The sequence below is a fragment of the Tauraco erythrolophus genome, chromosome 2, assembly GCF_009769465.1.
Source record: "Tauraco erythrolophus isolate bTauEry1 chromosome 2, bTauEry1.pri, whole genome shotgun sequence".
Lineage (NCBI taxonomy): Eukaryota > Metazoa > Chordata > Aves > Musophagiformes > Musophagidae > Tauraco > Tauraco erythrolophus.
This window is the reverse complement of record NC_141466.1, coordinates 123157955-123170953: the sequence shown is the minus strand read 5'-3', so window position 1 is coordinate 123170953 and position 12999 is coordinate 123157955. Positions and strand designations below refer to the sequence as shown.

Genomic DNA, 12999 nt, shown 5'->3' with positions numbered 1-12999 from the left:
GAGCAACTCGGACTATATTTTTGCCTACCAGAACGAAGATCGATTTTTATTCAGATTGATTTTAAGATTTACATGCGAGAAATGGATACAATTGGATCAAATATATACTAAAACAAATTGTTGACTCCCATGAAAGCCAATAAAACCAAAACAAATTTCACAGATCTCATCTACTAGCATTTGAGATTTGTTTTATTTCATTATTTTGTAGACGTTTACGGAGCAGAAATTTGCTTAACTCTTTTCCGCTCTTCTTTTACCGAAACAATAAGACTCTCCGCAGAATATTTTGTACTTGAATATTATCACCAGGATAGCATATGGCAAACTAGCAGCAGGCAGTTTATCTTCATCCTCTTTGTAAGCTAAAATTAGCACCATGCTTTTGCAACAGTGTATGATGTATTCAGACCAGGACTATATACCTAATACAACTTCAGATCCATTCCTGGCTAACCTCCAATATTCAACTGAATTGATTGTTAATTTTAATTGAGTATTAATATGCTTAGCATCAAGTTGGCATTTATCAACTTGAGAGGCACTTTTCGGTTTAATGCTGTCGTTTCACCTACACCAACTGCAACGGTAAATAAAATTTGTGTATTAGTAACGCACAGAATTTCAATCCGTTCGTATGAGGCAATTCTAATTTATATCAAAACATTATAGATGGAAAGCTCCGCTGCCAAACTGCGTATTTGTGCACACTCAGCTTTTCAGCGATACGACGCAATTAATCGTGGCGAAGGGTTGATACGCCCATGTTACGACTGACATGCTCCTCCTGCTGCAGCCTGCAACCTGGTGACTTTATTGGGATTAAATCCAACCAAGTCACCAACTTAATTTGGATTAAATTCAACCAAGTCACCAACTTGACGTTTCCTGACGACGTGGCTACGCCAGCCCTCTCTGCTTGCCAGACTGCTGTTTGACCTGGTAAATTATGGTCACCTCAGGCGTTTTCTAGCCGGATTAAATCTGCAGTGAGACACTAACGTTAGCACCATTTGCTCGTTTGTTTCTTGGAGCTGTAACGCCAAGAAACTTAGCACGACACTCTTTCTAAAGGAAATATGAAAGGTCCCAAAAAACCACTGCACTTCATGAGGGTGGTTATTTTACCACCTTTCTCACCAGGTTCACAGAATAAAAATATATCATAGCAGGAGGTAGTCACATCCAAGCATGTATATAAAGAAACACACACACACTAAATATTTATATATACTGACATCCAAAGATTTTGTGGCTCGGTCTGCTGACCAAGTGACAAAACAGCCCCTTGCTTTACCTACAGCCCATCTCAAAACTACAATACAGCCCCAAGTCTGGCTGATTGTTACACTGAAATACCGTCACCACGATTCTTGCTTTGACACAGCCAGCCTCATGCAGAACTTGGTTACTCCAGACAGATACAGAAAAAAGAAAACTAGTACAATCCTGCACCAAAGCCCTCCTAGGGCATCCTCACCGCCACAGCCAGGGACAGGAGAGGATAAATAGGAGATGCTTTACTAAGTGGGGGAGGGAGGGGGAGTACAGCATCAGCATCACATTTCAATCCCACTTTGTTGCTCTTTTCCACCCCCTGCAATTTGCCTGCACCTCATCTCCTACTCTTTAGCAAGTGGCTGCCAGGCTCTGACGTTACAGTGCCCTGAAAGAAACTCAAGCACAATTTTAAACAATGACACTTTACTCCAAGCAGTCCGGTCAATACCAACCGCGTTATCGCCTTCCCCTGCTTCACGAGGGCAGTTGACGCAGAGGCACATGTGCCATAACGCAGGACCCCAGGCAGGAGCACCATGGTGGGGTTTCTCCCTCAGTGCCGTGCCGGTGAGGGAGGAGATCCTCTTGGCACAGCAATGAGAGCAACAAAAGGTTCTGCAACCTACAAGCCTTGCTTCCATGACCTTCACATGCTGACCAGGTAGAGCTAAGTATATGTCTTCTCCTGAAGTCCATCGGGATGCTACAGACTCACAAATATTTTTAGCATGCATCCACATGACCCTAACTGCTGCTTAGAGAGCTGGAGGACGATCTAAGAATCAGTCACGTTATTTTCGCCACCTTTTGCTCTTTTCTGAGGACAGAACTGGTGCCTCCTAGTAGGTCTTCTCCTGCCCTTCTGCAAAAGATGAATTCACAGCCCTGGGATGACACACAATAGCAGGGCTGCAAGAGCCATCGCTATCCTGTGGCCCGGGATCAGCCACAGAAAAGCAAAGTTGAAAAGGCTACCCTTCCTATATTTCTATTTATCTATCTATTTATCTATTTATTTATTTATATGATGGTTCTTCTTCCCGACACCTCCATATTATACTTCTGCAAAGAGCAACCACAAAAAAAACCTGCCTGCAAACACTCATGAGGAAGAAAATAAAAAATAAAACATATAAATAAATATCTCTCCCTCGCTCTCTTCCTCCCTCCCTCTCATCCGTGGCTATTAGTTGGCAGAGATACCACCTGGTGCTGAGGAAGTTCCCAAGCCACAGAGTGCCGGAGGGTGGCAGAGGGCCCTGGGAGATAGCGCTTGCCTGATGTGACACTGCTCCCATGGCATGGCCCTTTCCCACCTCCCGAGCCCTACCAGCAAAACATTCATGTGTGCCAAACCCGAGATGTGAAGGCTACACGGAGGAGGCATCATGGCTAAAGAGACACGCTGAAGAGGTAGGAGGTTTTACCAACTCACTTAAAGACATGCCGGAGCAGCGTCAGGCATTTGCTTAGTCACAGCCCTGCGATCCTGTACTGGCTCAGGGAGGAGAGGCATCGGGCCTCTCCCTCTGCTCTTTCGCATGGCACTGACTAGTGGATCACCAGGCCAGCCAGGAGCAGTCCTCAAGGAATTATACAGTGACAGGCGGCTCCACCACAAGCCACAGGGGCTGCCCCAATCGCCCAGAGAAGGTCCCCATCTCATTCATAAATTTAAAAACCAAAAAAATAAAAAAAAATAAAAGCCTGTGTGCATCAATGTGCTTAGAAAAAACGATGTCAACATCTTACAGCGTTGATCCTATTAATTAATCCCTTGAAGAATGCCCCTCGCCCACAAACATATAATGTAATGCCAGCTTAATCTCACCTAAAAAAAAATACAATGCAATAAGATTACTAGTCTGACTCTGCTAACTGTTACAGCACTGCTTAATCCTGCATTTCGGTGCTTTAACAAGCTCCTGCAATACTGTACGGAGTTTATCAGAGCAGTTGCCAAGACAAGAAGGACTTATGTTTTAAACAATATAATTCCACGGTCTTTTGTGCTCTCTACGCGTTATGTTTATACAATGACTTTCATCCCGGAAGATCTCAAAGCCTATTGTCTGTTCCTGTTTCCACTGAAGTCTTCCTTTCAGGTTTCATATCAGAGCAGGATTAGAAATTAAGAAGAAATAACATACATATCTTTCTCTATATATAGAAATAGATATATATGTATATTGAAAAAAGGGGGGGTTATAGCAGCAAGATCTGCTGGGGCAGGAACTTGATCCCTCCTGTCCCCTGAATGTAGCTGGGATGGGCGACACCAAATCAGCCGCCTCCTCCCAAAAAACTCACCTGGGAACCTGCCTAAAAAAGTAAGTGCAAGCGTGACCTACCAAAGTACTGTCCCTCCATCCCTGCAATAACTTGGCCTCTGTCCCCAGGCCGCCCTCCCACCGGCACAGCCTCGCTCCAGCAACACGCACCCACAGTCACGCAGTTCCCAGTCTTCGCTGGTTATAGACATATTAAGCTTCCCACAGAATAGGAGAAGAAAGCTCTGCTCCCTCCCTGTAATTATCAAATCAGCCCGAAAATGAGGAAGAATTGAGAATCCTCATTATAGCACATCGTAAAACACGGCGAGGTCTCGCACTCGCTGTACGTTATTGGCGCAGTCTGCCAACAAAACTTTACAAAGAGCGGAGGAATTCATGTTTGCAGAGATATTAAAGTCATAAAAGGGAAAATTTGTATTTTATTTTCCCACAGCCTAAATGAAGGTGAACCAAGCAAATTTGGCAAAGAGCGCTAGTCAGCTGCCATTTCCCACAGCAGCGTGGTATTTTCCTCTGGGAATAAAACATTTTCCTTCAACTACTGTTTATAACTCTTATCAGTTCAACAGCAATAGAGCCATCAAGTCCAATATCTCGTGGAAAAAAGTCAAGGTCAACAAGTACTTGCATTTTCGTTTATCTTTAGCTGCAATTGCTACTGACATTCAATTGGGTAATAAACATGAGGACTGTCAAATGCTCTCAGCAAACAGGTGATCCAAAAGCTATCAGAGAGAAAGAGGCTACCGCCAGGTAATCAAACAATTCTGTTGCAACAATTATGATTTGAGTGCATTCGTTTACAGAAGCAATCACCTGTCAAATTTGAATGAATAGCGTCAAACCGTTCCCACCAGTAGGGTAATAAGGGCGAGAAAATACAAACTATGTCTACTTTTCTTCCCAACACTAGCAAGAGCCATCAGAAACAGGGTAAATAAAAAACCCCAAACAAACCAGTCTCTAATTTCCTGAATTGGAATTTTTTAAAAATTATTTTAACGCAAAAACCAGAGGAGTTCAGTCCAAGTAGCTCGATCTCATGTCAGTCTCTCCCAGGAGCAATAACGGGTGTTTAGGAAACCCATATAGAAAGCGGGGTTATGTGGCAGTGGCTGTGCCACAGCTCTGACAACCAGCACTCTGGCAGCTTCCTGAGCCAGTGGTTGCATGTGGACCAGGGTTTTTAATAGCTACAGAAGGACCTGTTTTTCCACGAATTGGTCTAATCTCTTCTTGTCCCCTGCTGACCTCCACAGCACGCTGTAGCAATAAAATTAACCCACGACGTAAACCAGTTTTGTCTGCTTTAAACCTGCAAATGCTCTGGAAAGCTCCTGCGCCGTGAGACTTGGTGAACACCTACCCGTAGTTCTTGCATTACAGGACAAGCACCTGCTTTCTCCATACACAACTAATTATTTTTAAAGACTTCTCTTCCAAGCTTAGTCATCTTTTTTTTTATGCTGGCATTTCATGCAAGAGACAGGAAAACGGTCGAGGCCCAATGGCACACCTCATTGCATCACTAATCCAGAAACACTGCCCGTTTACGGGTTTATACTCATCGCAATAAAAAGTTTCTCAAAAGTGGAGGCCATCTCAGGAACTAGACTTTGCTTCTTGAACCTCTGATTTAAAGAGGTCAACGATGCACACCTGAAAGTCACACTCTGCCTGCATCAGTCAGCAAAAGACTCAGCTGAAGCCACCATGACCTGGAGAGGCAAATGGGGATCGGGCTGATGTCTTCATGATGGAAACCATATGGGCCATATGGGAAGCTCAATGGTTTCAATGAGCTACTGCAACCAAAAGGAGCACGGCCAGGGCGTGTAGGTGCAGAAGGAAAAAACGCCAGAATAAAAGCAACAATTTATTTAAATCAAATCATATCAGCAATTTCAAAACACAAGATTCAGGTACTGCTAAAAAGAGGTATCCTGAACACTGAAAACTTCAAACCTATTTCTACAACTACTTGCAACCAAACTTCTCTTTGGCCCATCCAAGGAGGAAAGCAAGATGGCCTTCAGTCCTACACCTGAGTTTTTAAGGGTAACAGCCCAAGGTGTGCTTTAGCAACGTGGTATTTTCCACCACTGTTCCCTGCTCGGGGTATTCAAGATCTCATCTTCAGTAACACCTCCGGGGCTGTGCTGAAGCACTTTGGGGCCTGCGCCAGTGATGGATGCTCGGTTCAGGGTCAGGGCCATGTTCTTACATACACATCTATGTATACATAGACTTGTGCCCTGCCACGCAGATGTTTGACGGGCTAGACGTTTCTAAGTTTAGAAAAACTTGCCAAGAAAAAGAAAAAAAAAAAAAGAAAAAGGACTCCAGCACATGAATTTTGCTGCTTGATTACAGACAGGCCGAGAAGTCAGGAATATTTGTATTTCCATAGCCACTTTAAAGGTAAACAGTTCCCAAAGTCTTTTTTCCTCCTTTCGTTCTGCCAGCGACGGCAATAGCTTCAGCCCGAGGGATCTGCCTCCTGACATGATCGCCTCTCTGCTCTCCTCCCGGCTGGAAGCTTTTCCTAAGCAAAGACTGAAAGTCGCATTAAACCGTGCTGAAATGGTTGTGCTGGTTTTGAACAGCTTATTATCTCTGGGGGCTGACCTGAAAAACAAGTTGGTACTTAGACGGAGAAATTTCAAGTTTCCCCTGAAAGGCAAAGGGGAGGAAGGAAGGTTTTTACAAGGAAAAGAATTCGTTTACGACTGCGCTACCCACAATTTAGGCAAAACGAGCAACATTTATAAGTATTTAAGTTAGCTCTGCCAAATCAAAAAGAAAAACGCCTGGTAATAACAGACGTTCGTAGCTAACGATTAAAATAAATCCTGACACTGGGAATAGATTGATGCTCGAATCACGACAGACACCCGCTTCCAAGCGAGGACTCTCTCCCATGCACCATACTGGAAGCGTAACCCTGCCTAGCTGAGGCATGGAGACTTAATGCTGCCGAAATCTGACTTTAACAGCTGAATCAGGCTGATGAGATGAAAAAAAAAGAAAGAAACAACACAAAAAAAAACACCACCCCAACCAGAAGGAGGAAAAAAACAGTTTCACGCCCTCCGGCTTTAGAGCAGAATGATAAATTGACATCATGTTGTTATGAGCATAATCCTCAACTACTCAATCACTGTTAAAAAATAAAACACGATTCTGGGGAGATAAAAATAATTAATGCTGGTGCCGCTGAAGAATATGCACCTACACGAAGAGTTTCAAATAAACGTGGGGTCGTTTTAAATCTCGTATCTCGCGTCAAAGGAAGAGGCACAGGTGCTCACGCCGATTTAAAGCAAACCGAGCACCGCCCGCTTGATGGAAAAGCAAGGAAAGGAAAGGGGATGGCAGAGCCTCGGCAAGAAAACTGATACCGCTCCATTTCCAAACAAGCCTATTATGCTTAATTTGGGATTCGCAATACATAAAGGGCTAGAAAAAATAGCGGGAGCAGCCCCTGTTGACTAATGCCCTGTCTTTCCCAATCGAGGGTCACATCCAGTCTAACCGATCGCATGATAATGGCATCAGAAAAGGTCAATCAAAGACAAGCCGAAGCTTCCACTGCCTGGCTGACCTTCGGAGCTTGTGACAAATTGCTATCAGTCAATGTCAACTAATGACAGCGGCTCTTTGGCTAATCAATTGTTCTAAAAATGATCAAGAAAACTACTCGCAGGACAGCTCATTTTCACATCAATGCCTGTGAAGTATGAAAAGCTCATTTTTTTGAGTTTTTAATAAGCTCATAAGTAAAGCAGTTACTTGGTAACAGGGGTCACCTTAGTGAAAAGACAGAACCTTTGTCTGCCTTTTACATATTCTTTTATTACCATATTATAGTAAAAATATGCCATGCCATTACTATGCCAGAGGGCTACATAATAAAGCAGGTAATACTTCATACTTTTTTTTTCTTTTTTTTTTTTTTTTTTTTGAGATAAATACTTCTGTGTTTTAGGGGCCTCTGCTTGGACGTAAATAATTGTTGATATACTCTCCACGTGTAAATGCAAAGCAATCACCACTGGCACACAAGTGACGTGCCCGCTCATTACTCACCCAAACTTCACGTGACAGAGCTGGTAGTGAAAGCCACGCTGCGAAAATCCAGCAGCGCTGCTGGGAAGAAGTTAAGGTCTAACAGCAGCTATTTTGTTCTTAAACCCACCCACCCCGTGCGAGCGCAACTTACTCCGACTATTTCCGACAGAAGTCACATTCGGTAGGAAAACCGCATACTCCGAAACCCCCAAAGCCCTGCAAAAGCAAACAGATGCTTCCGCCCTGGAAGAATTCTGCGTGCAAAAGCCAACGTGGAAACACACGTAGGCTTGGGCTGTGGGACACATATCACGCTTCTCCCCGTATAGCAAAGGGACAGCTATGGACTGGAGATTTGTCCATCCCTTCATCACACCTGCCTCTCCCAGCATCATCTTTGGCCACTTCTCAAAGTCCCACAGCCAGGCCACGCTCAAATCTGCATTCAGGCGTTAAATATTATCAAAACGCTGGTCTAAGGCTTGAGAAGCACAGGCACCATCACGCTTTGGTTTTCCGTTAAGGAGAGCGTTAGGCAAAGCACATCGCAGGGCAGCGCACTCCAAGAAGCCTCTCAGGAAGACGTTGCATTGAGAAGGAACAAGGAGCCATCCTTCAAGGACGGCATCACTTTCTACTTGGGTTTACCTCTTCACTTGGGTGACTACCACCCACAGCACCTGTACTGCTGAAAAGGAGTTACCTCAAGGAAAACACCCCTCGCTGACCCAACTGCTCCCAAAGCAATCCCCCCCGGCCTCGCTATGGAGAAAGGGGGGAAAAAAGCGCTCAACAAGAAACATTAAAACTTTCGTTTTTGTCGGAGAAACTGCGAAGTGACAGCAGTTTCAGGTTACACCCTAAACCTGCCTCGCTATGGTCGTTTTTCAAATTAAAATATCTTCTGCGGCCTCAGCCGCTCTCCAGCCATCCATAGGCAAGAAAGAAAGGAGGCAGGGCAACACTTAAGCTCAACCATAATTGGAAGTATGTGAAAAATGAAGTGTCAGTTCGGTCAATAAAGGGCAAAGGTGAAGGGGAACTGCAGCCCAAACTCGGTGCGAAATGTGCTCATTAAGACACCCAATCCACGGGCTCCTGCCCACCTATCCCATTAGTCATCGGCCATCTGACCGCTTCAAATGCCTCGCCTCCCCGCTCTTATTACTTTTCTTCTTCCATGTTTTTTAAAAAAAAAAAAAAATTAAAAAAAAAGGCAAGCTGGTATATAAATCCTTGCTCAGTCATCTGGAACATAATGTGGCCCTTCTCTCCCCCTCCGCCCGGCTCTGCCGCCTGCCTTCGCAGTCTCCAAACAACTGCCTTGAGATTCCCGGCAATAATAAACGCGATTGCCTTTTTGCCTATAGGTTGCCCGATCTCCTACAAAAGCCTGAAAAAACTCCATCGTTGCAGCAATTGATACATTTTTATAAAGAAATATCGCCGCTTTCTACTCCCGGCTTGAAAGAGCAATGGTTATTTGGAGGTTAAAAAAATGTTTTGAAGCCAGGCCGAGGCTTGAACAAAAACAAAAAAAATAAAAGGGAAAAAACAATACACACAACTAGGAGACACTGATGGATTATTTTTCTTTTTCTTTTAAGCCATGTAGGAGAGCTAAACGTGGGAATTAAAGAGCCCCACTCTGGATTAAAAGTGACCATATCAGGGCTTTGTTAGCATCCTCCTAGCCTGACTATTTGAAAAACAAACAAAATAGATCTTTTAATACATCAAACAGGAATCTTCTAAAGTTAGAACATGTAATAAGATAAAATAGTGTTGCCGTGAGCTCAGCATCACCCACCTGTGCCTAAGAACTTGCTTCTCCTTATTCAAACAGACCTTAACAAGTTATTTCTCCACGTTCAAATTCAGATCTCTTTGCACCATTTGGAGACAGACCTCCAAAGGCCCTTCGCGGTAAGTTCAGAGCAATGGGAAAACAGCCCCCGAAAATTTTTCATAATATTATTCTGCATTCCTGTACGATAACTATGCCCTATGATGACACAATACCCGGCCTTTATGAGAGGTTGTGTCAACGTGCTATGCAATAACATATCCCGCTGTTCAGTGGCACGAGACCCCAGAACAGCTCCCTAGCAGTTCAATATGGATTTCTACAATAGATCGAAGCAGCTGGGAGTCATTGCTGTTCACTAAGTAAATACATTTACATGTTAAAAAAGACTTCAAAATGTTTAGAGGAAAGAGCATCTCCTGTTTTCAAAGGTAATTGCTCGATACGCGTTGTGCATAGGGACATAAATAGGTTAAAAATGCACTTTGTGAGGAATTAAAAGCAAGGATGAATGAAGTAAAGAAGAAAAATTCCCAAAAAGTCCAAAAATACACCTTAGCATAGTCTGGGTTAAGGACTAAGGCAGAAAACTCTTGCTAAGGGGCTTAAGTTTTCCAGTCCGTGTGCCTCTCTGAAAATGCAAAGCTCACGCTCTCATCACGCTCGATACCTTCAGCCAGGTTGGAAACCCGGCCCAGAAGGTATTTTTACCTACCCCAACAGGGAAATAAGTTGCGAGAACAACCTAAAAATAGACAGTTTTAGAGGGTTATATTTCTGGTGATTAGATTGGGGTTTTTTTAAATGGCAAACGTGCTCTTAACAGATGGAACCAAAAGGAACTTTTACGAACTCCTAAAAATAGGGAAGCCCATAATATACTGAATATATGTCACGCAACGCATGCATCTCGAGTTAACTCCTGTGATCGCGAGTGTGAACGTGTGAGTCCCCAGCACTTTCGGGGCCACCCCTCCGCGGCCCCCGGCTACTGTGGCAGTGTCATGTCAGCTGCTTCTGCTGCCAAGAAAAGCGGCCGGCAGATGTGAACCATGAGTTTGACCACAGCATTGCAGCTCCTCACATCAGATCTCAGAAGAAAAGCCTTCAGATCATGGCATTTTGAACTTAAATGTAGCTTGGGAGAGGCAGGGTATTTGCTATCTTTTTCTTCTCTTCCCTTTTGATCATTCAGGATCATGTTTCTTGACTTCTTCCCCATGCAGGAAGGCTGAAACCATGCTTATCTTACACAGGGTACACATACACGTGTGGGTGTGCTTAAATAAATGGGATTCACTCATAATCTCAATCTTCAGAGGGCTTCAAGAAAACGAGATGTAAAGCAAGGCTTCATGTGCCCACCACTACCTTTCCCGCACCCCCGTTCCGCAAAAAAAAATGCCTGTTCCATAGGTGACAAGTGGCCTGAAGGCAAGTCTTGGTAACGGAGACTCTCTGGACAGGACCTCCTTTCCAAAACTCCTTTCCCAAACTTGATCTGAGAGCTCCAGTTAGCAAATTCCTGCTTTTTTGCTCTTTCCTAAAGTTCTAATGCAACAAGCCTTCTTCACAAAATGCATCTATCAAGCGCTGGCAGCAACTCCAGCCTCAACAAACCTTACTCTAGGATTTGGGTAAAAGTTTCAGAACTGGCTAAAGCATCACCAACGAGTCTTTCTGTGGAAATTTAACAGGGCTCAAGCTCTAATTCACTAGTGCCTTCTATAAAAACCAAAGTTCTAGCATGCACCTTGCTAGGAGCAGACCAGGACGGCGACAATGAAACATCAGATACGACTGGCACTCCGGACTGCTAAAATGCCCCTTTTAGGAGAAAACGAAGTCTGAAAAAAAATCTTCAGAAGTACACCAGGAACTGAGAAGCTCGATTTCCAAAGTGCCCAAGAGGTTTAGGAGCATGCCGGCAAGCCTCCCCGCAGATGTTTCGTCCATGCATATATACACATAAACACGCACACATCCGCCTGAAATAACAGCCCTATCCGAGCACAAAAACTCCCTCCAAACACCACGTTTTAGTTCAGAGTGCATTTTTGCAGCAGCAGCAGCGTTTTCACCCTTAAAAAACCCGAGCATCTAAAGTTTGTTTCGAAAGCAAGGGGCTCTAATGAACGTGTTGACACCACTTCAGCTACAGGATTGTGAACAGCACCACTAGAATATATATGTATACATACTTGAAAGAAAAAAGGCCCCCTGAATTTATGTTGCATATCATTTTCCAGTAAAAGTCAGAGGTCAGAAGGTTACCAGTTTCTGCCTCAGCTCTGCAACAGTTTACTATTCCAGGCCCCATTTTTACTAGGCTATACTTGCGATGAAGTCAGCAACTTTTCTTTAAACAATACAGTGTCTCAAATACTTAAAATTCTATAAAGAGATGTTATTCACCATGTACGTTAGGTCCGTGCGTATAAAAAATTAAAATATACTGGTTTAGTTTAAAAACTAATCTTGTTAACTGCAGACTTTGCAATGCTAATCAGTACTGCTCAACCTTTTTTTGGAAACACAATTCCTTTGTTGTCTAACAGCACTTGAATGAAACATAATCATAAAACCAGATTTAAAAGTATATACCTATCGTGAGTTCAGAGTCAACTTCAATAAAGCACTCCCTTTTATATTCAGATTAAGGATCCATTTTAAATTTTAATTGCATTAAATTAACACTAAATCCGCTGCAGTTGGTCTTTTCGGAAAAAGTATGAAGCATTTAAACAGCTTCTCAGGAAAATCCAGAACTTCAGGTTTTTTAGACTACGGAGCTTCTGAGACAGCGCTAATTATTTGTAGTATGTCCCACTTCAATTGCAGCAAGCTCATTTCATACTCGTCCTGCTAAATCAGTTACTCTGTTTGGCTTGGCACGCAAACAAAACATTTTTGCATTCAAGTAAATTGGAATTGAGTAAAAAAAGTAAATAAAAGCACTGCTCAGGATTTAGTAAAATGGGCCAGCTAACATCTCTTCTTTACACGCAGCAAAGTTTTGATGGCATCTTTGAAATATCAGCATGCATTTCGGCAATCTTAATTACATTTGCTTTTGAAGATTTCATCTTTTAACCCATTTGAAAGGAAGAAAAAAAAAAAACAACCCAACCCTTCTCATTGCTTATTTTTATTAAGCATACTGCAAATTTGGTACATATGTTGCTCTAGCATGTGCCTGCTGGCAGGGTCGGAGAAATAAAGATGCCAATCGTTTTACTAGGAGGAGATGGAAAAAAAAAAAGTGTCAAAAAAAAGGAAGATAGACCTTTCTCAGCACAAAGCCCCTAGTACCTGAGCGCATTTCAACATCGGAAAGAGAGTAACCAGGTCCCTAAGCATCGGTGACCGCTCGCCAGCTAAGAAAGCACAAGGGCTCCGTTCCTACCTTGCTCACTGCTGTTGTCCCCGCTGTGTGATGTGTGTCCCCCGCTCGAGGGCCCGGGGGTTCCCCCGGAGCGTGTCGACGCCGTGTCATCATGATCTCTGTTCCAGGAAGGCTGTGGGGCCAAAAAATCAAAAAGTTAA

General features: G+C 43.5%; 1 protein-coding gene across 6 annotated transcripts in view; it reads right to left on the bottom strand.

Moving 5' to 3' along the window:
- Positions 1-12999, bottom strand: part of MEIS1 (Meis homeobox 1) — a 110840-nt gene that overhangs the window by 70705 nt on the left and 27136 nt on the right. For all 6 annotated transcript variants that reach the window (XM_086631056.1, XM_086631062.1, XM_086631069.1 and 3 more), the window contains one exon: positions 12860-12971. In XM_086631056.1, the coding sequence (XP_086487182.1) occupies positions 12860-12971 (112 nt within the window). The remainder of the gene's footprint in view (positions 1-12859; positions 12972-12999) is intronic.